This window comes from Pongo abelii, chromosome 9 (assembly GCF_028885655.2).
Source record: "Pongo abelii isolate AG06213 chromosome 9, NHGRI_mPonAbe1-v2.0_pri, whole genome shotgun sequence".
NCBI lineage: Eukaryota > Metazoa > Chordata > Mammalia > Primates > Hominidae > Pongo > Pongo abelii.
The window spans coordinates 118,374,238-118,402,031 of record NC_071994.2 but is presented as its reverse complement, the minus strand read 5'-3'; the positions used below and the strand labels follow the sequence as shown (position 1 = coordinate 118,402,031).

At 44.9% G+C, this 27,794-nt stretch overlaps 1 protein-coding gene across 6 annotated transcripts in view; it reads left to right on the top strand.

The window, feature by feature from the left end:
• The window catches only part of CADM1 (cell adhesion molecule 1), a 330,708-nt gene extending 317,418 nt beyond the window's left edge, over positions 1–13,290 (top strand). For 5 of the 6 annotated variants that reach the window (XM_024254577.3, XM_024254576.3, XM_024254579.3 and 2 more), the window contains 2 exons: positions 8,736–8,867; positions 10,950–11,261. In XM_024254577.3, coding sequence (XP_024110345.1) covers positions 8,736–8,867; positions 10,950–11,068 — 251 coding nt within the window. In that variant the 3' untranslated portion in view covers positions 11,069–11,261. 6 annotated transcript variants of the gene reach the window in all.
• The last annotated feature ends 14,504 nt before the right edge of the window (positions 13,291–27,794 follow it).

The window sequence follows — 27,794 nt, the reverse complement described above, 5'->3', positions numbered from 1 at the left end:
TAAGCCGAGATGACGCCACTGTACTCCAGCCTGGGCAACAGAAAGAGACTCCATCTCAAAAAATAAATAAATAAATAAAATAACAAACCTACATTTAGCTAATAGGAGCACTTAAAGGTCTTTTGATTTAGATGATCAGTCCTGGGGGTGGGGATATATGGCCTTCCGGTTACTGGGAGTGTCTTCAGTCCTGGCTAAACTTGCTTGAAATGTGTGTGAGAAACTGTCAGTAGCTGTACCATTTAGAGGGAACTCTTTCCTAACCCCCACATAAAGAGTGGCCCAGATTTGGCAAACAGGCTATTTTATTCCCTTGGTAGAGTCATAACAACAGTAATGATAATAAAACATTAAAAACCAGATGGGCTGTGTAGATATATTTATGTTATGGCCCATAAATCTAAAGTGTGGCATGATATGGCTTGTATCTGTATCATACTTTTTAACTTAGAAAGCTCTTTCACACATATTACTTCGTTTGATCTTTATTCATTCAACAAAATTATTTGAGCTCATTGTGCTGGGCTCTGAGCTGGGCACCAGGGATGCAGCAGTGAACAAGACCAACAGGAGCTGGAGCTGCCATGGCCTCCAGAAGCCAGGGCCCCTGCTCTCCTATGGCGACACCCTACTGAGGGAGACAGACTCAAAATACGAGTTAATCTTGGACAGTGACAAATGCTGTGAAACAATAAAACCGGATAAAGTGCAAGTGAGGGCTGGGGCTGGAAGAAGGTGGAGGTCGGTTTAGAAAAGTTTACCAGGGGAGGCCATTGGGACAGGAAGACCCAGATAGATGAGAATGAGCCAGATAATAGAAGATTTTCATGAAAATCTCGTGAGATTGTTAAGGAAGGGCTCTTGGTCTCCATTTATAAATGAGGAAACTGGGGCCCAAATGGCTAAACAGTTTGCTTAGGAGACAGTGAGAAGCGAAGCGTGGGTCTTCCTGGCTCTAGAGGAAATAGAGGACTTTGGTTTGCAGGGGCCGCCGTTCCCCCTATGAAATCCACAGCTTCCTGTGTGCTGGGCCTTTGGTAAATCCTCTTGACCCTTTTCAATTCAGTGTGCGCACCCGGGGAATGAGGGAAAAGTCAGGCTCTCTGCAGCCCATCAGGCATAGAGCAATGTGCTGACTAACCTGGGAAGATTTTTTTTCCCAGCATCAAATCAAGCTCTTTCTCCTCAAAGAAGACCTAAACTCTGCTTCAGTACTTTAGTGCTGTTGTCCCACTGATTCCCCTAAATTATGGGATCAGTTTCCCCTGGGAGGTGACCCTAAGTGCCATGGGAAAGTGATGGCTGGAAAAGGTTAAACCACATCAATTCCCTTTTAAAATTGAGTTTCATACAAGGCAGTAGACTGAAGAAATCACATTGGATCCACGCCAGCTCACCCGCGACTTCCCCACGATGTGTTTGAACTGCATCCTGCTGCTGATCTTTCTCATAATCCAACATGCTCCTGTTTCCACCGTGGGAAGGGAGAAGACCATCAAACGGGAACTTTTCTTCCAAAGTTAAAAAGTTGGCAGGCCACGGTGCAAAGTGCGAATTCTAGTTCTACAGGTTGGACACTGCTTTGGGGTGACTTCACCATATTCATTAATCCATCCTCCTCACACCCCCAAATGCCTGAGGTCCACTGAAGCATCTTTCTCCAGAGAGAGATTCTAGTGGGAAATGTATGTTTGGAAATACTTGACAACTGTCCTGTTTATCAGGCGTATATTCCTTTAAGGGAAACTCTGGTGTCATCCTCAGTGCCTTCCTGTTGCTTAAAGTGGAAAAGACGATCACATTTCTAAATCTGTGCCACCATAAGATGAACAGAGGGGACTCAAGCACGACTTTTGGTGTCTCTGGTGGTGGTAAATGCCTTGGGAGAAATCTTGCATCCTGTTGGGTCAAGTCATTTCCACTCATGGTTAAATTAACTAAATCAAGGAATTTGAGATGGGAAAAAAACTAACAAGAAAAAACCCAAAACACTTGTTTTCATATTTAGCTACAATAGTATTTAATATCCTTATACTCAAATGGTACACCTGAATTGAAACTTGAATCAGACGGCCTTCAGCTGCCAGGCCCACAGCCTTGACCTTCATAAAGGACAGTTAAGCCATTAGTTACACAGTTTGTCAATTCTGTATGAATGAAAAGAACTTGGTGACTTCAACTCAGTAAGTGTTCATTGGGCATCTTACCATATGTGGGCAATGCTGAGTATGCAGTACCACGCTTACCCCTAACGAACTGGTAATTACTTGCCTTGGGTCGGGGATAAGAACTGGAAAAGCCCTCCTTAGGCTCTAATACAAGAGATTTGAATTTGGCAAACACTGAGTCCCTATGATATGCCAAGCCCTGAGCCAAATAGGCATTTTCATTTTCAGGAAAACAGTGGCCTCTCAAAGTGACCTTGTGAAGTACATAATTGTACTCAGTGGCTCAGAGTGCCTCATTGACCTGCCTGAAGTCACAGAGAAAAGTAATGAAGCTCAAGTTCTGTCCCAGAAATGACAGCAAGTCCAGTGCTCTTTCCAATGGACCATGCAGGAGATGAGCTCCTAGCTCGTCCCCTGTTCAGGCCTGTTTCTGGAAAGCAATGTAGCCAGTGATAGTCTAAGAGAGCCCTGAGTCCTGATCATTGAGTAGTGACAAGGTACAGCCAAAATCTGTGTGCAGTGCTTCTAATTTAAATGAACACATACTGAGCTCTGGGTGGCACAATGAGGATGATCACTGCAGTTTTCCTTTAAGTAGCTTAACATAACTCCTTTGAAACGTTAGTATAGATGCAGTTACATTGCTAGAATTGAATGCAGCTGACGTGTAGTATTAGCTGCCTGGGATGCTATATGGGAGTCTTCATGATTTTCTTGCTTTACGTTTATTCCTTCTCGTCCACTTTCTAAGAAGACGGAAAAGAAAGGTTATGCTGCATAAAGGCTAGTGTGCTCCAATATATATTAACATCTTAATGGGAAAGCTGTGCATGTACTGTATACATTTACTACTCTCTGACAAGAGGGAATTAAATGTCAGAAGGATTTGTAGCATCTATAATTGAATTGGTGCTGAGAAAAGCAAATCTTAAAGAAGAATAACATATTAGGATTAGCAAATAATGTGGCATTTTGTCAGCGCATGCCATTCAGTTTGTTCCCCTTCAGTAATAAAGTTGTGCTTTTTAAAATGCACACCTATTTTTGTTGCCATGGACGGGAGCTACAAAAGATGATGAGAACGGGTAGCTACATTTTTCAGATGGTGCCAGGTTTTCTTAAGTGTCATTTTTTTTTTTTTTTTAGGTCAGATTATGGTTTCGCTTCAGATTTGGGTAATCCACTACCAGGCTTTTTCTTTCTTCCTAGCAAGAAGTAACAAATGACATCATAGTCACTAAGCTTTCTCTGAAATAGACTAATCCCTACAACCCTAGGAAGCTGGAGGCAGCATTTCCATTACAAACACCGATTCTGAGAGTTTGTAATTAAACTGACTTGTCCAGCAAGATCTCCACCCAGGAAAGGAACTAAAACTGAGCCACGTGACAGAACTGTTGCAAAAAGTCAGCAACAATTCTTTTCCTCCAGTCATCCATGGATGGGGGAAGCACAGAACGCTGAGCATCTGAACTGTCCCTAAATAGAAGTAGGAGGACTAATATCATTAGAACCTCCCTATGGCTTAAACGTTAAAGATGAGAGCTGAGGTAGTTTATGACCTATGAAAAGAGTTAAAGTGTGCGTTTAAGCACCACGTTGCTAAATGTACCTTACAGCCTGAGCCAGGGATGTTTGAAATGTGAAGGTGACCAAGTGCAGGTGGCTGTCATGCCTCATGCTGCATAGTTTATTGTGTATCATTGTGTCACCCTTCACTCCTTCTCAGAGGTAGAAAGCTTGGTGTCCTTTTGGCAAAAAGACTGACCTTGGACTCTGTGTAGCCGAGGGCTTTAGGGTGGGCAGGCAGCAGTTGCAGTGAAGGTTCTGCTCAGTGAGTCCTTCTGCCAAAGTCCCTATTTGCCAGGAGCTTGTCTAGGATGTACTAGCCACTCTCCAGTTATCCATGGATCCCTGCTTTGGCAGCAGAGCCTTCTAGGCTTATCACAGATCCATGATTATGGCATTTGCACGGCGGTTTATGCTACACATCTCATGCCAGTTGGTAAAGTAGCCATAGAAACCAGGATCTCTTGCAGAGCCCTGTTTAATACAGGCAGCATGGCTGCCAGAGTGCTGCGTTTAAGACGACTCTGGCAAGCAGTTTGAGGAGTGAAAACAAGTAGAGAAAGAAAAGTCTCCTAGAAGGAGAGGGGAAGAAGACTGAAGTTCCACTAACAGTCACCTTTCTTGTCAGGCCCTAGGGAACTACTGCCTTTAGAACTTCCCCCTTCATGTTGCCCATGAGGAATGGATTAGGCCAGGTCAACTGGCCCAAGGTAAAGAAATCTGAGCAGTTTGGGGCATCACTCTTGGGAGTTTCTTTGAGATTTTTCTGTCCCACAATTTCTAAGATGCTAAAGCGAGCCCAGGGTTGTTGAAGCTGTGACCCAAGCAGTAGTGGCCAACTTAACATTCTGCAAGCAGCTTGTAAACTCTCACCTGGAGCCAAGTTGTTTCAGCTTTTTGCCAAAAGAAAAGCTAACTCACGAATACTAAACAGCTCATGATTTATCTGTCACACTTAGAGCCATGGAAGTGGCTGCGGGATGGGACATGACAGGCAGGGAGGGTTGTACCACAACTGTAAGCTGTCAGGAACACCTCCCTGCAACTGCTGCCTGCCCACCCTGAAGCCCTCGACTACACAGAGTCCAAGGTCAGTCTTTTTGCCAAAAGGACACCAAGCTTTCTACCTCTGAGGAGGAGTGAAGGGTGACACAGTGATATACAATAACCTTTACAGGGTTCATCTGCAAGTCAGAATCATTCAAGGACTAGGCCTAATTCACCTGAGGTCACATGTGAAATGATTTGGATGAGATTCTTAACTCCATTTGAACTGTGTTATGCAATCATGCTTGGTTCATTGAGGCTGGAATAACCTTTATGCTGGAACCATTCACCAAGCAAAAATGTGGCTTTACTTTTCAGGATAATGGGGCAGGGCTTAGTCCCAGAAAAGAAACACTCTTACACCTGTTACTAGTAAGAGGAACACTTGTAGCCTCTTAGGGAACAAGAAAACATGACTTTCTAAACCGAAGTGATGTCCATATGCCTGAGCATCAGGCATGTTTAAAAATGCTTTCCACTCCCACATTTATTTTTCAATTGACAAGCTAGGGGCAGCTGTAGAATCTGCCTCTGGTTTCGTTGCCCGCCCGATTCAGAAAATGAGCCGGGAATCTGAAGAGGATGTCCCCAGGAAAGCCAGCACTTCATGGGACCTGAATGAAGGGGTCCGCACCCTACAGGACCAGGATCTGTGGCTCATGGGGAAACCCATAGCTTTCCCACTTAGAAGTCATTTCTCATGGAATTGGTCAGAGTCCTTGCCTTGGGAATGGAAGGAAAGGTCAAGCAGCTGACAGACTTTGTCGCAGCCATGCTTCTCTTAGTGCTCGGTATTTCCTTCCGTTTCTGGTTTTCGTGCGACTCCAGTAGCCCAGTGCCCCCCTGGGCAGCATCTTGCATGGCTGCTTCATGTCATGAGTGAGGCACAGCCCGCAGGTGCAGGCAGCTCACGCCGGCCCTGCTGCCTTGAGCCAATCCATGGCATTATGAACACTCCCCCACCCACCCCACACGTGGAAATAAAAGAACGGACTGAGATGACTCCAGAAACAGCTCTGCTTTTCATAGGGAAGGCCAAGACAGAGGCACTCAGTGAACAGGCACAACTCTATTAACACCTCCCACGTAAACCCAGGAGGTGGGAGTGGGGGTGGGAAGAGGCGGTGAGGCGCTCGTAACCGGCAGTGTTCCCTGTAAATTAAACATCAGTTACCTTCTGTGTCCATCTGCAGTAATTGAAGGCAGGAGAAATGTCTTGGTGATTAACTGGTGGTCGTAAACTTTCTGATCAAAGTGGGTATCAGAAGATAGCTGGAGAGATTACCCTTATAAATAAGTATCTGTAAAATATGTCCTTGAGGGTGGGGAAGATAACTAGAACATCTAAGGTTCTAGTTTAATTTGGGCAAAGTGCAGGGAAAAATAGCAACACTGAGCATATTTAGCTCAAAGTTCATGGAGGGCAAAGGTCAAGGAGGAGTTTTGGCTCAAGAAATTAATCTCACAGATACATACCTTGTGAGATCTTTTGGTTTGGGGGAGGTTTTTGTTTGTTTTTCTTTGTCACAGAGCCTCTCTCTCTGTCTCTCCCCTCCGCCCTCCTCCCTCAGGCTTCCAGAATATTCTTGTGTCTAGGCATGGAGAGGAGGCGGTCTTCTATTAAGAGTGGACAAGAGAGTGCCTTCCCCTAAAAGGGTTAGAACTGTCCTGGACAGCTTCTTGAAGCTTCTCTCTGTTCTCAGTCTTCCTAGAACCTCTCTTCACCTCTTGCCTCTTGTGCCTAACTTTCCCCTGTCCTCAATGTCTCACTTGTTTTCCTCCCCCAATTTTAAGACATATGGAGTTCATCGAAAGACACATAAATTTTAATAGGTCTGAAGCTCATGGCCATTGGAGATGAGTTAATTCTCATTCCCACAAGATTCCCTATTTTGACAGCTCCCTAAGGAAAACACAACTTGCTGGCTTTTCTGTTACTTTTGTCCCCCATGAGCAATTTTGCATCTGTGCAGTTGGACTGAACATCTCCAGTGTGTCAAGTGCTCTCCTCCAGCAGACACCCCGTGTCCAGCAGCACCCCACGGGGAATGCTCCCCTTCAACGAGCTTTGTTGTCTCTAAAAAGGAAAAAAAAAAAATTCCCTTGACCGAGTTCTGCCTTGTTGGAATGACTTTCAAGGCAATGGGGGCTGTAGCATCTGCAGTTGGCAACACTTTTGGCTGAGGAGAGAGATTCCTCTCCACCATGTTTCAAGTTGAGCTTATTAGACACGTTGCTGGAGGGGCTCGCTCAGCTCGGAGCGGGCTAATTGGCTGCAGTGCACTCTGCCTCCAACCCAGCTCCCTTCTCCAATTAAACTCCCATCATCCTGTTGTCCTGGGCGACCTGCTGCTGCCTCTGATTTGGCATTTCTGTTTGGGTTTTGGTTTTGGTTTTTCTGTAGTCCTTTCAAAGATAACTTAATGAAACACTTTAAATAATCCATTTTAAAATTTAAACTCTTTTAATTAAAGCACTTTTCATGGAACCCTCAGTCACGAGTTATTTCCCCACATCCTTCAGTACTTAATCTCAGAGCAGAATTGGAAATATCGATAGAAAGTGTAAATCATGCCCTCCTGCTGAAAGCGTTGTATCAGGTTTCGGCTCAAAAGAGCACCATTACCTTTAGCTGTCACGGATCTGTACACTTGATCGATAAACTTCAAATATTATTAGAGGTGGAGGCTTCAGAGATTTGCTCTGTTCTTTGGAGAGAGACAGAGATAAATCTTTCTTAAAAATTGACTTGAATTTGCACTCTCAGTCTTCCTGGTGAAATGCATTTCTCTTAGGCATCCAGCAACTGCAAGGGGGACAGATTTATAGGCCATGTGCTTCTTGTACTGAAAGATTCAAATGGTAAATCCTTCACATATGACTTCACAAATCATGTAAAGTTAAAAGATTTTTACCGTTTCTGTTGCTGCTGTGCTTAAATTGTAAGGTACAGCTAGTAAATCATTTTAATGGAGGTGTCGTACTTGACTCAATAAAAAAAAAGACAATGGTTTAGCTTCCACTCCAAAATGTTAATGTATTAATCAACGGGAGAATAATTGTTTTTTACTACATTATAAATCTCGGATGCCATTAGGATTTCAGCAAGGGGTGAGGTAGCCACATTCCTAAATTAAAATTGTTTACACTGCCATACATCCATTCTGCATTGCCATAGCTCATTCTGGGTTCATTTTGGAGTTGTTCCCCAGCCAAACATGTCGTTCCTCAGTCGGAAGAAGACATCCTGAGGGAGTGATGCTTATAAAGGAAAATTAATTGCATTGCAAGGTGTTAAATAAATAAAATAAAAACCGTCGGTGGCAATGGACAATTATTCCTTGCTGTCTCTTTTGAAATAGGTTTTTAGGTTTTAAATTGAGGCTTACTCCTTCATACATCCTAAATGTAGCAAGCCTGTCATTTGTCTTTAGTCTTATAATCCTTGTTTTATCTCTAGGCAGCTGTGGCTTTTGAGCACCTTACTTTTCCTATGCATATCCCTAATCTACCAGGGAATAAAAGTCATTGGGCGTCTATAGAAAGATGCTGTATCCTCCTTTTGCCTAAAGGTGTCATTCAGAGCACCCTCAAATAGTCAGGTCAGCTCCCTTAATTAGGCTCCACAACTGGATACAGATAAGAGTGAACGCTAAGACTAGGTCAGGGCCGGATAGACTATTTCTTTCTTCCCTGCCTCCCTAAGCTTGTTCCACATGCATTAACCCTCCTATGCTGCTTATCATGAAATTGCCTTGTGGGGAGAACAGATCAATTCAGCACTGGACAGGTCAGCCTGTTCCCTCAGTGTAACTTGATCCATCTCGATTGTTCTCTCTGACTCCTCCATTAAAAAAGAAGGTGACCCTCTGACCCTGGAGACAGTGTCGCCGGGGCTTCTGGTACCTTGTAATAAGCTCTACATCCCTATTCCTCTTCTGATTTTAACAGATTCCCGAGCAGGTGAAGAAGGCTCGATCAGGGCAGTGGATCACGCCGTGATCGGTGGCGTCGTGGCAGTGGTGGTGTTCGCCATGCTGTGCTTGCTCATCATTCTGGGGCGCTATTTTGCCAGACATAAAGGTAAGCAAAGCTTCAGCAGGCAGAAGCAGCGTGTCCCCACAGCTTCTGCCTTTGGAGACTTTACAAGGTTGTCCTTGATAGGCAATTTGATGTATGTGGCCACACGGCCTATCTGATTCCTGAAACTGGAAGAGAGAGAAGAGAAAAAAAAAAAAAAAGAAATCTTAGCAGCCGCTGATTAGGACTCGGGGAGTTGATGAGTAGCACTCCTTGATTCGGATTTTCTCTAAATATAAAGCTTTGTAGAGTTGTTATGCTGCCATCCATAATTAGGGATAGAGGCAAAATGATAAAGTAGAGGCTGGTGTGCAAGATGTGGTGTGAAGCCCCAAAGGATAAACATGGAAAAAGCACATCCACAACCTACTGTTTTCTGGGAGGCAGAGGATTTCCCCTTATCCCCTGTCCCCAGACTCTGTGTAAGCTGGTCACAATGGCTAGAAGACTGCCTTGGTTTGATGTGCCCAGGTTAAAGAAAATTTTTTGCCTTAAAAGCCGCATAAATATGTATTTTTAAAATTATCAGTGCAATTGATTTAAATTGCCATTAATCATCACACTTATCAACTGTGCAGTCTGGATGGGCAATCATCGTTTCCAATGCCCCTCCCCTCTGCCCCGTGCTGCTCTGATCCTCTTCTCCCCTCTTGGTAATTTATTCTTCCTTTTCTTTGTCCGCCCCTGTCTCTCTCAGTTATTTTTCTCAAGCACTGTGCAATGAGCTTGCGGGGTTTTCTAGGTGCTTGCATACTGCTTGATTGTTGAACTTGGGCTTGCAGGGTTTTCTAGGTGCTTGCATACTGCTTGACTGTTGAACTTGAGTTTGGGGGAAGGTCCCTTGGGCACAGCAGTGGAGGTCTAAGGTACTTAGGCACCTTTAGGATACAGAGTGCCTGTCTCAAGCATAAAACAGTTTAGGACGATCAGAGCTGTCCATACTCCGCCCTCTGCCCACACTCAGGAGGCAGTCTGCTTGGCCAAGAACTCCCAGCCTCTTGGTGGTAAGCTTGATAGAGACAGGAGGTAAGGCCAGAGAGCAGGGCAGCGTCTGAGCAGCAGCTGTGAAGGACCAGGGGAGGGGAACATGTGTGTCACTCTACAGCAAGAAAAAAGGATACCGAGAAGCGTTTGACCGCTTGCTTTCTCAGATTTGTCACTCTGAAAACCTGAAAATATAGCAAATATCTCAACCTTTTTAAATAGAAGACTCTTCAGGAATACAGTATGTAATGGGAGGAAGATTATTTGATTATGATAGGCAGTTTAAGTTCTACCGATATAGCATACTGAGGTGCAGTCTTTGTCGTTCTCCATGTAAACTGTTGGGATTTGGTGATGAGTGTCCCCAACTGTGTAACGTCTGTCTATTGTCATTATAAAGTGGCTGTGCCAATTAGCAAATCCATGAATCCGGGTCCAGGCTAGAGTTATATGATGAGAGAGACCTACTTGCTCATTAAGACAGATCCCAAACCTTGATCCCTGCCATTATAATGTCAAATTCTTTCTCGATCTGGAACCTCACTCTGAAATGGAAGACAGGAAAATCAAACATACTTGTGCAAGTTCAAGCACATTCTCACCTATGGGTAGGCAATAACGATTCACATAGACACGGGACAGTGATTCAAATAAATGAGCTGAGATGACAACAGAAGCATCATCAGGGCCCTAATTCATTTATTGGCTAATTGCTCTTCCTTGCTTTGGTCTTTAACCATGTACGTGCACGTATCTGGTCATTGGTGTTTACTGTTTATACGTTAGTCAGCCCCTCTCCAGCTTTCTGCATTTTTAGCTCCCACTCACGTCTTCTTCTGCTGACATCCTCTGGTGATAATCACTGCTCTAATGTCTCATTTGCTGAATTATATCGCAGCGGTTCAGTTGGAGTGGTGCCTTTGGAACCCCCGGATCCCCATTTGTCTCACCCACCCCGCTCTCTTCTTCCAATTGTTTTTTCCCCTCTGCTGCCTGCACACCACTTCGGCTGATGATGGCCATAAAGCAAGTTGCCATCTTTGTACCACTTTACACAGAGGCCATCAGACAGTCACGGTGCTTTACCCCTTCATCTTTCAGGTACATACTTCACTCATGAAGCCAAAGGAGCCGATGACGCAGCAGACGCAGACACAGCTATAATCAATGCAGAAGGAGGACAGAACAACTCTGAAGAAAAGAAAGAGTACTTCATCTAGATCAGCCTTTTTGTTTCAATGAGGTGTCCAACTGGCCCTATTTAGATGATAAAGAGACAGTGATATTGGAACTTACGAGAAATTCGTGTGTTTTTTTATGAATGGGTGGAAAGGTGTGAGACTGGGAAGGCTTGGGATTTGCTGTGTAAAAAAAAAAAAAAAAATGTTCTTTGGAAAGTACACTCTGCTGTTTGACACCTCTTTTTTTGTTTGTTTGTTTGTTTGTTTGTTTAATTTTTATTCCTACCAAGTCAAACTTGGATACTTGGATTTAGTTTCAGTAGATTGCAGAAAATTCTGTGCCTTGTTTTTTGTTTGTTTGTTGCGTTCCTTTTTTTCCCCCTTTGTGCACATTTATTTCCTCCCTCTCCCCCCGATTTTGGATTTTTTCCAAAATCTCCCATTTTGGAATTTGCCTGCTGGGATTCCTTAGACTCTTTTCCTTCCCTTTTCTGTTCTTGTTTTTTACTTTCTTTTGTTTATTTTTGTGGTAACTGCTTTCTGTTCCAAATTCAGTTTCATAAAAGGAGAACCAGCACAGCTTAGATTTCATAGTTCAGAATTTAGTGTATCCATAATGCATTCTTCTCTGTTGTCGTAAAGATTTGGGTGAACAAACAATGAAAACTCTTTGCTGCTGCCCATGTTTCAAATACTTAGAGCAGTGAAGACTAGAAAATTAGACTGTGATTCAGAAAATGTTCTGTTTGCTGTGGAACTACATTACTGTACAGGGTTATCTGCAAGTGAGGTGTGTCACAATGAGATTGAATTTCACTGTCTTTAATTCTGTATCTGTAGATGGCTCAGTATAGATACCCCACGCTGTCCAGAAAGGTTTGGGGCAGAAAGGACTCCTCCTTTTTCCGTGCCCTAAACAGACCTGACAGGTGAGGTCTGTTCCTTTTCTATAAGTGGACAGATTTTGAGTTGCCACAGAAGGGGAACTAGGGAGGGGGGAAATACAGTTCTGCTCTGGTTGTTTCTGTTCCAAATGATTCCATCCACCTTTCCCAATCGGCCTTACTTCTCACTAATTTGTAGGAAAAAGCAAGTTTGTGTGTTGTGCGAATGACTGAATGGGACAGGGTTGGTTTGTTTTTTTTTTTTTTTTCCTTTGTGCTTAGTTAGGAAGGCAGTAGGATGTGGCCTGCATGTACTGTATATTACAGATATTTGTCATGCTGGTATTTCCAACTCGAATCTGTGTGAAACTTCCATTCCTTCAGATTTGGCTTGACAAAGGCAGGAGGTACAAAAGAAGGGCCGGTATTGTTCTCACACTGGTCTGCTGTCGCTCTCAGTTCTCGATAGGTCAGAGCAGAGGTGGAAAAACAGCATGTACGGATTTTCAGTTACTTAATCAAAACTCAAATGTGAGTGTTTTTATCTTTTTACCTTTCATACACTAGCCTTGGCCTCTTTCCTCAGCCTTAAGAACCATCTGCCAAAAATTACTGATCCTCGCATGATGGCAGCCATAGTGCATAGCTACTAAAATCAGTAACCTTGAACATATCTTAGATGGGGAGCCTTGGGAAAAGGTAGAGGAGTCACGTTACCATTTACATGTTTTAAAGAAAGAAGTGTGGGGATTTTCACTGAAACGTCTAGGAAATCTAGAAGTAGTCCTGAAGGACAGAAACTAAACTCTTACCATATGTTTGGTAAGGCTCCAGACTCCAGATAACAGTCCCTATGGAAAGATGGCATCAAAAAAGATAGATCTCTATATATATATAAATATATATTCTATTACATTTTCAGTGAGTAATTTTGGATTTTGCAAGGTGCATTTTTACTATTGTTACATTATGTGGAAAACTTATGCTGATTTATTTAAGGGGGAAAAAGTGTCAACTCTTTGTTATTTGAAAACATGTTTATTTTTCTTGTCTTTATTTTAACCTTTGATAGAACCATTGTAATATGGGGGCCTTTTGGGAATGGACTGGTATGTAAAAGAAAATCCATTGTCGAGCAGCATTTTATTTACCCCTCTCCTATCCCTAGGCACTTAACCAAGACAAAAAGCCACAATGAACATCCCTTTTTCAATGAATTTTATAATCTGCAGCTCTATTCCGAGCCCTTAGCACCCATTCCGACCATAGTATAATCATATCAAAGGGTGAGAATCATTTAGCATGTTGTTGAAAGGTTTTTTTCAGTTGTTCTTTTTAGAAAAAAAGAAAAACAAAAACAAAAAAAACAAAAAAAAATCACACCGTTGCTCACGGAATTGGCATCTCATTTTTGGGACCTCCCATCTTTCTGTTTTGAAAAGTGTACAGTAGTGCAGTGTTCCTGATGTAACTTTATGGCTTACAATGTTGACATGTCTCAGGTTCATGTGTTTCGATTGGTGTTTTCCGTCTCAGGTAGATTGCAAAGTGTAGGCCCCACACATTGGAAAAAAATAATAATAAAACAAAGCAAAAACAGGAAATTATGGATTTTAGTTGTATATTGGTTTATGTATTTTTTCTTAAGTATACAGTGCACTGTTTGAAATGTATTGTTGAGTATTACTTTGTACAGGTTGATCACTTTTTTTAGAGTGAAGAAAGAACAAACTTGTTTTTTGTGTTTTTTAAAGGAATATAAAATAATGAAGGATGTATAATTGATGCCAAATAAGCTTGTTCTTTAGTCACACCGACGTCTTATTTTTCCCTTTAGGCCAGTTCTGTTTTTAAGGTGTACATGGACAATGTTACAGTGTAAGAAACTCCATATCCATATGTTCCCATTCGCATTTTGTATTGGTTCATGTATACCATTTTTACAAAAAAAAAGAAAAAAAAGAAGTACTATAAAATATCTGTCTTCTTAATAAAAAAAATTAATGTTACAAAGTGATCCTTTAATCTCTTTATGGACTTTTTATGGACTTCTTATGGACGCCTCCAAGTGAGAGAAGAGATGGGCCTCTGGTCCCAGCTTCCTCCTTAGGACCATGTACGGGGCCAGGAACGCTGGCAGTAGATGCTAGGACATGCTGCCGGCTGGGTTGCTGGGGGCCGCACTCTCTCTCCTTCTCCACTCATCCTTCCTGTCCTTGTTCTCTTCCCCACTCTCAGTGGACAGGTGAGCCAGGTGCCGTGCCGTGGCTGAGTCTGGGCTCCCACGTGGACTCAGCGATTTGTGCAGGTGTGCAAGCTGTCATGACGGGCCCGCCGGAACAGGCCGCTCCCATGGATGTGTCTTCCGCACTCATCCCCTCTCTCACCACCCCCTCACCCTCACCAACTTCCCTGTGTTGGCTGCTCCACCTGTCTCTTACTTTGGGAGTTTGTGTCTTAACAATTCATTCTGCCTTCTTCATTTAAAGTTCTCTCTCCTTTCGTAAAAAGAAGATGTGAGCTGTGGAGGACTGGCTTGGCTGCCTGCAGAAGATTGTTGTCACTTGCTGTTTAGGTTGCTGAGCCTTCCAGGCCTGGGTGGATGGCAGGATTTGCTCTGTTGTCATCGTCCTTGCCTTGCAGGCTGAAGTGAGCAATGACTACACTTCATGGTGGCTGATCTTATAAATGCGCAGATAATGTCTGCCCAGGCCCAAAGTGCCCTTTTCCCACCATCCCCTCAGCTGTGGTTGATGAGTTCCCCTTTTCTCCCTTGGCCACGTCATGGGGAAAGTTCCATATGAAAAGCGAAGGTAAGCTCCAGAAAGCCTGAAGGCTGTGCATCTGCCCTTGGGCCACTTCCATCCTGGCCTGGTCTCTTACCTGTCTCTGTATTAAAAAAAAAAAAAAAAAATCGGTTAATCAGATATGCAGTTATTGAGCACCTGCTGTATGTCCAGCATGGTGAGGGATGCAGAGAAGTATAAGGTGGTCTCTGGAGGCCAAGTGGAACATCAGTTACATCACCTGAAAACCTGAAGTGACCCTGAGCCATGGGTGCCCCACCGAACACAGAGAAGCCCAGTTCCGTGTGCAGGGTGGGATGGGTCTTGTGGCTGTACTGAAAAGTCCAGGCAGAGGAGTCGATACTTCAGTGACCTCTCCCAGCCTCTGCCGGAGGGCAAGGAGCAGTAGGGAGTACTCATTCATTGCATCTCTATAAAAAGACCCGGAGAGATAGAATAAGGATCAAAAGCACACACTAGAGAGAGGCTGCCTGCGTTCAGATCCCTGTCCCACCATGTAGCAGTGAAACCTCTGGTGAGTAGCCCAGCCTACCTGGCTTCGGTCTCTTGCTCTGCAAGGTGGACGTCACCATAGCCTCGAAGGTTGTTAGGAGAGATCAGTGAGATATGCAGTCAGCGCTCAGCCAAAAAGGTGCCAGACACACACTACTTGTTCATTACATGTCAGTCACAGGATAGAGGCAAATGGTGACTAAAACGATAGAAGGTTACCCAGGGCTACGAAGAAGCGGTCACTACTCAGAGGGAGCTCTGCGGGCTCCTCTGCATATAGACACATCATGCCCTTGCGAACCACAACTTAGAAGGTTTAATGACCCTTTTCTCTTCACCATTCATTAGCAGACTTATTCCAAGCCACGTGGCATGCAGTATGTTTAGTCTCCCCACCCCTCTCCCTCTTGTCTGCAGCATGAGGCTCCAGCTTTAGCTGTACCCTACAGAAAAGGGTCCCAGAAGTTCCTTGAGCTGAGGCAGACAGGAGGTGGTGACTGCTGCACATTTGCCTTTTGAGCTCCACAGGGTATGCAAATGAGAAGGTGCTAGAAGCAGTCCCTGCTCAAAGGATCTTGATAAGTTGCCCGCTCCTTCATTTGAGGAGAGTGAAAATGGCCCTCGTTTCCTCCAGGGAGTTTTCACAAACGTTTTGGCCTGGCATTCTCCAAATACATCAACTGGAACCCTGAGGTGATATGCAGGTGTTAATTGGTGCAATCTTTCACTGTCCTCTGTCTACTTGAAATGTAACTCTTGTACCGCTGTGGACTTGCTCCGTGGAGAAATGCTCCTTTGATTCTGTCATCCAGAACCTCAAAGAAACCATGCGGCCACTGTGCTACAGGTAGAAAGACCCTGCTTAAGTGAAGGTATTTTTGTTTTATTATAAAATCATGCCCAAGATTAATACACCTTTTTGCCAGGATCCCAAATACGCAGCCCTTTGTCATGAAGAACTGGCAGCCAAATTCCTTCAGGGTGAAATTTGTATTCACAGCCATACATGTATAGTTTTTGAAGCACTGGCCCCCTGTACAGGAGAAGAAAGAAGGGACTCTTGGCTCATCCATGACCTTGTAGGCCAATACCATATTAAAGTTCCTGGCAGGCATGCAGTAGTCACCCAGCAAGTGTGAGCTGATTAAAGGGAGAATAGTCGAGCACCTGGCTGACTGAGCCTTACGTTACACTTAATCTGAATGGGCAACCGATGCTGTATTTCAAACCTTGATGTTTGCATGTCCATCCTTACTACAGGTGGCTTTCAGGTTGGCCTTGAAGGGACAAGCCAGCCAGTCCTGAGTTTAGAGTGATTGGCCCTATCATTCTCAAGGACCCACTGGAATAGTATCAGGGAATATCATTTTGGGTAATGGCCAAGCAAAGCCTTAGTATTGCTATCATATATTGTGCGGGGCCTTCAGAATGCAATATGGCATATTTTAAAAATGCAAACTATAGTCCTTGCCTTATTTGTGTTTATCTCAAAATGTTGAAATGTGCCTCTAATAGGAACTGCAGGATTCAGTGCCCCCCACCCCCCGCCCAACACTCACATCATTGCACATGAGCATCCCTGAACTGAGACCTGAAAGCAAGAATCTTCTCTGTTTTCAAGTCTTCCAAACCTCAGCTTCCAGGCTCTTCAGTACACAGGAAACTTTGTTTTATTTTTATGTTTTTTTTTTTTATTTTTTTCATTCCCAAATAAACATAAAATGTCTACTTCCCCTGGTGGTCAGTGCTGGGAAATAAAACTCTAGCCTTGCCTATTGAAATGCAGAATTAATTCCAACAAGGAACCTGACATTGTCTACTGCTTTTTCTCTCACACACATGCGCACCTACCTGCGCCTCCCATTTTACTCCCTCCTAATCCTTCGAAGTGTTGATCTGGGGAAAGTGAGAACCACTACTGAGGGGCAAATCAACCGGTTCTCTGGGCCCGGGACTTCAGCTGCCCTCCAGACGTGCACAGGCTCACAGTCACATTTCAGATGTGACCGTCTCAAATCTTCCTTAAGCGCTATCTTCTCAGGTTAATTAATCACCAGGCTTAAATTTGCTGTTACCAGCAGGAAGTCCATCCTGAAGTCAGCAGTGTTAACGATTGCATCTTCTAATACTGTTTATCCTGCATTAGTGTTTACTTAGGGGGAAAATTGATCCGTAATTGATATTTCAGTCTTCCAGAGCTGGTGTTGGAAGAGCCTAATGCAGGCCTTTAATAGCAAGCAAATATTTAAATCCCTTAATGGTTGCTGAATATTGAAATGTGTGACTTTATTACTCTTTTTGGTTTGTTTTCTCTGTAGTTGTGTATTTCATCGTTTAAACTTGCAGTGGATGCTGGCAAGCTCAAGTCTAGCTAATCCACAAAAGCTGTTTGCCCAGACACAGCAGACCTGATTAAAAAGTATTGCTATGGAAGGGAATCTTCTACACTAATCAGTCTCTGTTAGCTAGTGACGAAATTACTATCCGTCTCTCTCTCTTTCTCTTTCTCTCCCTCTCTCTAGGCCTGTTTTCTCTAACCTCCTCTCCCAGAATAAAGTGATGAGGGCAGCTATAGTGTTGCAATTAGGAACATGAATCTTTTATCGTTTGGACAAGGAAGGGAAAATGCCATTACTGTCAACTGAAATGTCCTACTTGGGTTTTTTGCTCCTACTTCCCTGCCAAAGCCCATTGCTGCTGCTGAAAGTGTATAACATTCACAGCTGTTCTTGATGGCTTGATTCTTAACACAGCCAGAAGCGTAGCCCGGGAGATGCTTAAGACAGTTTATGGAAAATAATAGATTTCCTTGCAGAGACACCAATGCATCGAGAAGGGCCTTGAGTCACGTTAGCCCCAGCCAAGATCACCAATTTTCTCTCTATCTGGCTTCAGTTACAAATGCTATGGCTTTAAAAAAAAAAAAAAAAAAAAAAAAATGCAGGCCCTTTTGAATTCTCTGTGTTTTCCTGGTTGGTTTCCATCAGCACCCACAAGTCTCTGGCTATGGCACCCTTTGTCTCACCACTCACCTGCAGCAGCCGTAAGACCTGAAAAGAAGCCTACAGAAGTGGAAATAAAAGGATGCTACTGAGGGGAGAAGAAGAGCTCCCAGGAAAGCCACCCGATGAGAGCTGAGACTAGGTCTACCACCAGCTGGGTGCTCCAGAGACAGACGGCTATGTTGGAGGCCACCCCTACAGTCCCAGCACATGGGTGGGGTCCTTCCCTCCCTGTGTGGCATCCCCGCATGGCCATCAGGAATGTCAAGAAGTGGTGTAGTTAGTTCCACTAGCCTCATCACTGTGTCCTGACCACTCTCAGCCCCAGCCCTTAGTTAGGAACCTCTGGGATTGGCACTCCCTTTGGCAGGTAAAAGGGAGTGGCTTCACAGCCACAAATATTGGGAAGGATGCAAGAATGAAACAGCAAACAGTGCCTCACAAGGTTGCAGCTTTCAGACTGTTTCTGCAAAAGCATGTCAAAAGCCATGTGTCTCTGCCCCACTGTGTCTCCCCAGTCGTGCCTGGAAGTTAAGGTTGGAAGATACGGGCTGGCAGGCAACGGCCAGCTCTCTCTCCCTTTCACTCTAGTATCAGCCGCAGACACCCCCAGCGAGTGCCACCACTCCCCCACTGTTTTCATTCTCAGCTTCTCCTAAATGGAAACCATTAATCATACTAAATTATGCAATGATTCCGTGATAGGGAGAATGCTGATGGCAGAAATCATTCTCCTTTGTTGTGCCAGGCAGGCAAAAGGCAGAAGTATTAGCTCGTCGCCCTGCCTGGCTCCTTGCAAATGCTGACCATGTGTTTGCCTACGCAGCTGCCTCTATGCACACAGCTTATTTTAGCACTGGTCTAAGGCATGCCAACTGTTGACAGAAAACAAGGCCACCTCTTCCTTAGTCCCAGGACTGCCAGGAAGACTGTAACTGCTGGTGCTCCCTGAAGTGTCTCCCATCTCAAGGTCCCCATGTCAGAGGTAGGGGGTGATACAGGACTCGTGGGGAAAACCCAAGCTGGTCTCAGATGGGGTGAGCTGGTGGGGTAAGCCGTGCCCCCCATGCAGTTCTGCCAGCTGGATTGCAGAAGAAGCCAGGTGTGGGTACCAAGGAGGCTTTTTGCCTTTCAGAATTTGATGTCTGCTTCGCTTTCGACAAGCCTCTTTGTAAGCCACCACTTCTGAATTAGAATCATTTTCCAAAAGCTCTTAAGCTATGATTAATGCCAGGGCTGTTTTTAACAATCATCCTGCCAGTCTTAAGCTGTAGTCATTTTCAATAATTTGGAGTGCTCAAAGGCAAGCCAGGAGTTTGTTGACAACAAAACCCGTAAGAGCACAGCCAGGCAGCCACAAAAGATGGAAAAGCAAAGGGACCATTTGGGCTTAGCTGGCTTTCTGCTCCCAGAGTTTCACTACTAAAAGTTTGATTGAACACTCACAGTGCATTAAGGATCCAACTGTGAACATGGCTCGGCAAGAGGGCTGCCAGGCTGGCTTTCGTGTGAACAAACAAGCAGCGTGTTTGGAGGACTCCGGGTTTATTTATGGACATGTGTGGTTCATTCATGCCATCCCCAAACCAGAGTGTCCTCGTTTGTCTTCCCTCTGCCAACATGGAAGACCAAGAAAGAAATGCAGTTGCTTTTCTTTGGGGCTGTTTACCTCCCATGAATGCCGAGCAAGTCTCTGGCCAAGATGTGGGAATCCTGCTCTGTAGATGGCCCCGGCCATTTCCCCAGCCATGTGTGTTAAACTAGCTTTCTCTTTTTAATCTTGGCAATTTCATGGTAGAGTATCCATCTGTTTGAAAAGCCCAAACCGAAGGAAGCTACTGTTTGAAATGTCCGTGATTGCAGATTTACTTAGACTCAGCTTCCGATAGCACTTATTTCTAGCTCATTACTTCCTCTGGAAGGAAAGGGTCAGCTCTGGGTGATGGGAGTTTAACCCAATGAATTTGGTGTGATGGATAGATATTTGTGTCTCCATTCGACTCTGCCATCACACCAACTATTATGTAGGGTGTGTTGCCAGCCAGGGAGAACACAGACGCTTGAGTATAGCTGGGAGCTTTTATTATCTAACTTCCAATAAACTCCCTTCAACCATGAATCACAGCAGAGCCTCCGCCCTGCGCTCCACGTGGCCTTAGCAGTATCTATCACGTCCCGTCTCTGTCTCTATTCACTTCAAGCCCCTTTCTTCTGAAGCAGAATGAACAGATTTCTAGTGTCGGGCTGCTAGAGCTGTGTTTCTGTCTTGGCTAGGGGGACCCGAAAGGAAACTCGTAACCTATCCGGACTCTGTGTCCCTACACCCCATAAGTGTTTGCTGGGTTTTCCCAGCAACTTTTCAGGGGAATCTTTGGGACATCATCCCCCCTAGCATGGCACCCGCTTGAGGATCCTGAGGCTTGGGGAAAGGAAAAGCTTCCTCCAAACCTACTTCTTCCTTTATATTCCATCTCAATGAATAGCATGATCAGTCTCCCAAACTGGAAACCTGGGTTATTTGCCTCCAGTGGTTACCAATTCCCGCCCATTGCCCCCCTAAATGCTTATCAAACTTCACCTGAATGCATCATTTCCATGTCACTCACCTGGTTCAGGCTGTTTACCTTCAAACAAAGGAATGTGGCAGCCTCTGAACTGGCTTCCCCTCCTCCTTCCCCAGCCCCATCACCAGTCCCTCCCTTGCCAGGAAACCACTCTTGGTTAACCTTTGACTGCAGCCTAAATCCAAATCCTCACAATCTGCCATCAGTTCAGTTTGGACTTTCAGTGTCACCCTGCAATCCTCCACTGCCCCTGGCCCCTGGCCCCTACCTTATCCCACCTCTGTGCCTTTGAATATTCAGGGGTGTCCTCCTCCTTTTGAGAATGTCTCTGCATCCTTCGGGTTGCTTCTCTGTGCTTTTTCAATTCCTCATGCTTACCTTAATTTGTGTCCTTATCACATATCTGAACTGTTTGTTTACCTTTCTGTCTCCCTCAATAAAAACAGTAAATTCCTTGAGAGTAGAGACTGTATCTGATCCAGTGCTGTATCTCCGAAGCCAAGTGCAGTATCTGGCCCTGTGCTCAATAAATTATTGAATAATAAGAGAGAGATTTTTTTTCATCCGTGGTTGGATGGGTCTTTCAAGTGTCTGTCTCTTTCCTAGAAATATCTTGGTAAGCCCTGGGTCTCCTTTTTCTTTCTAACCAGCAATTTTAAAGTTTTGAGAACTCCCTCTGTATGCTTCGTTAAATTTTTATTTGGGTTTGGTTTTCAAAATTTTGTTTCTCGCTCTGTCATCGTCAACATCATTTTTTCCCCACGTCTCCCTTCTCCTATCTCTCTAAGCTGTTTTCTCCATTAAGGTCGGAAAGCACAGTGCCTATGCCATAGAAACATTTCAAGAACCTGTAAACATATCTGAGACCTGGAAAGAAAAAAATATATATATATGAGCTCTAAAATCCAGGGAAGGCAAGAAAACTGTAAAATCAAATGTATTAAATGTTTAATTAAATATCTACAAAACCATAACGTTGTCATCAGCAAACTGCAACCTAACGTAACTGGTAAATAATCAGAAACTGTATTCAACGTGGGACTGTAATGTATGTGACATAGTGTGGAATGGAGCCTTCACAAAAAGAGGTTCTAGGGCCTGCACAGGTTTCAAAACAGTCTCTCTTCTGTCTTCCTTCTTTTCTGTTCCTCTTTCTCTCCCTCTCTTGTTCACTCTCTCTTCTCTGAATCTTGCACTCCAACTCTGAGCACGTAGAGCAAGTTCTGGAGGGAGCCACCCCAGAAAAGAACCAGACCTGCCACGTAGGCAGAGCAAACTGTCGCATGAACCATCAACGCCTCCTGGAAGGCCAGGATCTGACATATACACCTGGTGGTTCAGGAAGAAAAGCTGATCTGCCCAAATATGCAGAGTGCACTTTCAGCTTTCATTAATGACTGATTTCTCCTGGGTCCAGCAACGGCAATCTGCAGAGATATCTGACCTGCACACCCAGCTTCCAATGTGTACAGCAAATTGTCAGTGTGGACACCCAGGGCTGTGGAGGGCAGGTGACTTATCTTCCCGCTGCTGTTTTCTGGCTTTGGGGTTTTGTTTTGGTGTGTGGGGGAGGTGGCAGGCTGGTGGTGATGAGCTCCGACTCCAGGAGCCAGTATTCATGAGTAGTGTTTCCAGCTGTGCCTCTGATTCAGCCGTGACCTTGGGCAAATCGCTTCCTCCCTGGGCCCTGCTCTCCATCTGTAAAAAGCCTCAATCCCAAAGTGTTTGGAGGTATTTGTTTGTAAAGTACTTTGACATCTCAGATCCAAGTCACGGTAAAGAGCAAAAATACTGCTGTTGTTATAGTGCATTTAAAACCCTAAGGAAAATATGGGTTGCCCTCTCTTGAGTTGAAAATTAAAAAGCTGTAATAATTGATGACTAATTCCATTGTTGCTTTAAGATGTCCTCGCCATCCTGGGATCATCCAGTTTTTGCCTTTTTCCTTTATAAAAAATAAATAAACGCTCCTTGGTGAAGAATGGCTTTCATTTAGTAAATACTTTTGACTTGTGTAATTACTTCTGCGACTTTTCTTAACAACCTCGCTTCGCTGAAAAAAAGCCACACACCTCCCCCCGCCCGCCCCTCCCCACTGCAGCCTTCCATCCCTGGTGCTTCTTAAAGTAATTGTGCAATTAGGAAGAAGTGGCTGGAGCATCGCGTTTCTCTATATTTTAAGTTGGGAGTCTGACTTTGACTCCCTGCTTGCTGGAGTGGGTGAGCCAGCCAGTTATTAAAAAAACAATTATGCTGTTAAAAAATCAGGAGCTCCACAAGTGAAGAGCATCGATTGGCGAGAGCTGGTCAGTTATCACCAGAAGGTCCTGACAACACACTAATAGGTTTTTCTGAAGATCCAATCAAATTTTCTAGGCAGAGGCTTGAGGTGTTCCACATGGGATAATGCTTGTCCTGGGCGGTATTGATTTCAGCGTGTAGCTCTCTCTTCTCTCCCATCTTACTGGCTCCCACTCTTCTCCTGCTGTTATTATTATTTTTTTTTTGGTAATGAAGACTTGAGCTTTGTATGCCATGTTAACAGTCTGATGGGGGAGGGGAGAGCCTCCCAAGCCTCATCTGCCCTTGACTTGGTGCCCCCCTGCACCATCTCCTTTGTTACTGTATTCCTAGAGTCAGATAGATACAGCATCACCTGCTCTGCTTCTCCCTGACCTTGTGGATTTCATTCTTGTAGCTGCTTCCAGCCCAGCCAGCAAACCCTCTTAGAAGAAATTCTGTTAAAAAGCCTGCTGGGAAGTAGGAAATGAAACAGCTTGAAGTCACAGAGGTTTCTAGTATCCCTACCCCACAAGTAAAGAATTCCCTGGGGCAAGGAGAGGGTGTTGGTTTATGCACACTCGTGTGTGCGTGTGTGTGTGTGTGTGGTGTGGACGTGCATGCACACACAGTGGTAGGGACACAAGCCTACAAGATGCAGAGGTACACTTAGGAATTGACCAGGCTACAGGATCAAAGGGGTGCATAGAGATGGATGCGGACACGGATCCAGCCTACCCTCTAGCCAAGCTTTGTGTCCTGACATGGAGTTGCAACTTCTTGAAGGGATATCTTTTTTTCTAATTCACACAAAGATGTCTGGACCATCAGTGGCCTGGAGAGATGTGGTGGAGACTCAGATCCTCCAGGATCTGGAGTAACTCTGCTACTGTGCACTGATGTATCCGAACCCTGGCCACTCCCCACAAACATCCCTGGATGAGACGAAAGTGTTAGCGATGTATTAGATTGATGCAAAAGTAGTTGCAGTTTTTGCCATGACATTTTTTAAATGACAAAAACCACAATTACTTTTGAACCAACCTAATAAAACACTCCTTGTACCCATTCCATGATTTTAGTATTTTCATTGTACTCAAGGATCCCAGGGTGGCTTTTCAGATCTATCAAGTTGGCATTCACTTTGCTCACCTAACCTCTCTGCCAAATCATCTCACCCAAGCCTCTGCACATGGCCTAGATGGGAGGCACCTGGCACATCTTTGCTTGTCCCTCCCTTCTCCCTTGCTTCACTTCCCACACCTTTTGCAGAGCAAGGGCTCTGTTATCAGCAGGCTGGAGTTCAAATCCCAATTTCTTTACTTAATAAAAGTTGACTTTGGGCAAGTCTCTGAGTCTGTTTCTTCATCTTTAAAATGTCCACGTCACACCTTGCCATGGGGCTCACATGGGTTAAAATACTGTGCTGTACACAAATGTTAGTTATAGGTTCTCAAACTCTTAGGTTCCAGGAGTCTTACCTTCCCCCTGGGGCTCCCTAAACCCCATAGGTAGCTCCTAACCAGATTCACGCCAATTAGCACTTGGTTATATACTGACATGTTTTTCTCTCATTGTTTCCAGTGTGTGTTTTGTCTCCACAACCAGGCTGTTAGTACCTGGAGTAGCAGGGTCATATCTTACACTTGTCTTGGATTCCCCACAGCCCTCCAATATGCTGAGCACACAGTGGGTACTCGATAACTCCTTGTTATACAATTTTTAGTCTGTAGCACTTCCCACCTAGGAAGAGACTTAAATGGAATCTGTAGCTTTGGTTTCGCTCATCCAATCACAGAAAGCCTGTCAGATCTGCAGAGCACCCTCAGAGCTCATCCCGTCCAACCCCTTCATTTTACAGACTTCGATTGCAGGCAGCCTCACAGAGGAGGACCAAATACCAGCCACCCGAGATGTTATGTTCGTGGCCCCCAAGCTCCTCCAGCCATGACACCAGAGCCAAGTTAACAGAGGAAACGCTTCTCACCCTCCCCAGGCAGCATGCTGTAGGGAAGCCATTCTCAAAACATAGGCACTGGACCTGCCACCTGGTGTCACCTGAGAGTGCATTAAAAATGCAGATTCTCAGGCCACCCACCTTCCTCCCGCCGCTTCTATTGAATGAAAACTAGGGCGAGGCCCAGCCAGCTGCATTTCCTCTGGTCCTCTAGGTGATTCCGATGCCTGCTCCACTGTAAGAGCCACTGACTGCTCTGGCGGAAGAGCTCTGGACTTCAGCCAGCAGACCTGCATCTAGGTCCAGGCTTCACTCCCAGTGTCAGTGTCTTCATTTGCAAAGCAAGAAACACAGCACTCACCTCACTGAGCTTTTGTGTGCCTTAGCTGGAATCACACACTTGGCACACAGTAGGCACTTAAGAAATGTTAGCTGCTTTTGAATTGCCACTTGTCTTGGGTGAGTGGATGAATGGCTGATTGCAAGGCTGATTGGAGGACATGCAACTTTCATCACCTTCATCAGGAAAAACAAATCTATTAAGTGGCTAAATGCATGATATTCTGTTCTCTACATGGGGAGGAAAAAAGGCATTCCATAAATCAGGAGTGACAACATGGTAGAGTGCAAAGGCCAAAGATTTTGCAAATAGGAGGATCGTGGTCCAAAGCCCACCTCCATCACCATGTGCTGGCTACGTGATCTGGATGGACTTACATTGGCACGCTCATTCATTCAACTGATATTCTGGAGCTCCTACTGTGTGCCAAGCAATGTGCTAGACATGGAGAACACACAAGGGAACACGTTGGTTAAGATCCTATGGCGGATCAAATAATCAACCTGCTCCTCTGCAGGTCTCAGCCCACTTGCAGTTGGGCAGAGTGCGTGCCTCCTTTCTGTGCTGTACCTGCATTTTACCTATGTACACGTGATTCCCCAATGTTTCTCTTGCCTTGCTGCAGCCACTGAAAATGCCAATGTTCCACATGGTACAGCCACAAGGTACTGAAGCTGCCCCTGTCCTGGATCTCTGAGTGACAAGTTGGAGCAGAGGCTTTGCTCAACCTCATAGGACACGTTACAGGAGGGAGAAACGTAAGATTTGGGATTTATGTTTCCACCACAGAGCCCAGTCTCTCCTGACTAACACAGACCCTGTCCTGATGGGGCTTGCATTCTAGTAAGACAAACAACACACACAGTTGAGCATTTCATTACAGTTGTAAGAGGTGCTATGAAGGAGGCATGAGTTACTGTGAAAGCATATGTGAATGGAGCCCTATCTAGGAGGTGGGGATGGGGGTGTTGGAGGTTGGCAGTTCAAGGAAGACTTCTCTGGAGAAGTGTTAAGTTGAGACCTGAGGGATGAATATGAATTGTTTAGGTAAAAAGGGAAGGAGAAGTCAGGTTCAAGGAGAAGAAAGAGCCTCTGTGAAGGCCTGGAAGTGGAAGGGTGTAGGATGTTGACGAACAGGCCGATAAGATAGGAGTGCCGAGAGTGAGCAGGGGTGAACGAGAAGGTGGGCTAGAATCAGATTATGGATTAACCAGGTTAAGGATTTGGGATTTTATCCTAAAACAAACGGCAAACTGGAAATTTCAAACAGGGCAGCAGCAGGAGGTCTGTTTTTCAAAAAGCTTTGAGCCTTACCTTCCTCATCTGTAGAGTGGGCATAATAATATACATGCTTCAAAAACCTGTGAGAATGGGATAAAGTAACCTCCATTAAACATGGTGCTGAGCACACTGTTAACACTTAAAATGATCCAGCCCTTTGTCTTTGTCTGGTTCCCTCCTGCTTAGAGCTCTCATCTAGCACACGTTCTCTGGCATGCTCTCTTCCGGGGATGCTGCAATCAGCAGGAAGAAAGCCAAGATATCTTTGCAATGAAATAATGACAAACCTTTACTGAGCACTTACAGTATGACAGGTGCAGTTCTAAGTATTAACTCAGCAGAACCCTATGGGATAGATACTATTATCACCCATTTTACAGATAGGGAAACCCAAGCACAAAGTGGCTAAGCTATTTGTTCAGGACCACACAACTGGTACATAGCAGGGTGGGGCTCACGCCTGTAATCCCAGCACTTTGGGAGGCCGAGGCGGGCGGATCACGAGGTCAGGAGATCGAGACCATCCTGGCTAACACAGTGAAACCCTGTCTCTACTGAAAATACAAAAAATTAGCCGGGCTTGGTGGTGGGCACCTGTAGTTCCAGCTACATGGGAGGCTGAGGCAGGAGAATGGTGTGAACCTGGGAGGCGGAGCTTGCAGTGAGCCGAGATCATGCCACTGCACTCCAGCCTGGGTGACAGAGCGAGACTCCATCTCAAAAAAAAAAAAAAAAAAAAAATAGCAGGGTGAGATTTAAACCCAGACACTCGGAGTCCAAGGTCCTCACTCTTAATCACATCTTTCATTGTCTCTTGGAAAGAAATGAGATTTCAGGGAAACAAAGTGTTTAGAGGGAGCTGCTCTGGTCAGACCCAAGGAGTAGGAGGAAGAGATGGACCCAGCCACTGATGCTGAGCAGAACACCTGTAAGAAGCAGGGCACACCCTCCATGCTCTCAGACCATCTGCCCATGACAGGCAGAGGCTGGACCTCACAGCCAACCCAGGGCACTGCCCAGTTCCCAGCCACCCTGAGCCAGGGAGTGATGCATGTTCTCTAAGTCACCTCTATCCGCCTCCAAGTCCCTTCTAGAGATGGACCCCTCAGGGACAGCCCAAGGCACACCTCCCAGGTCGCTGCTTGGGAAGACCCTGGG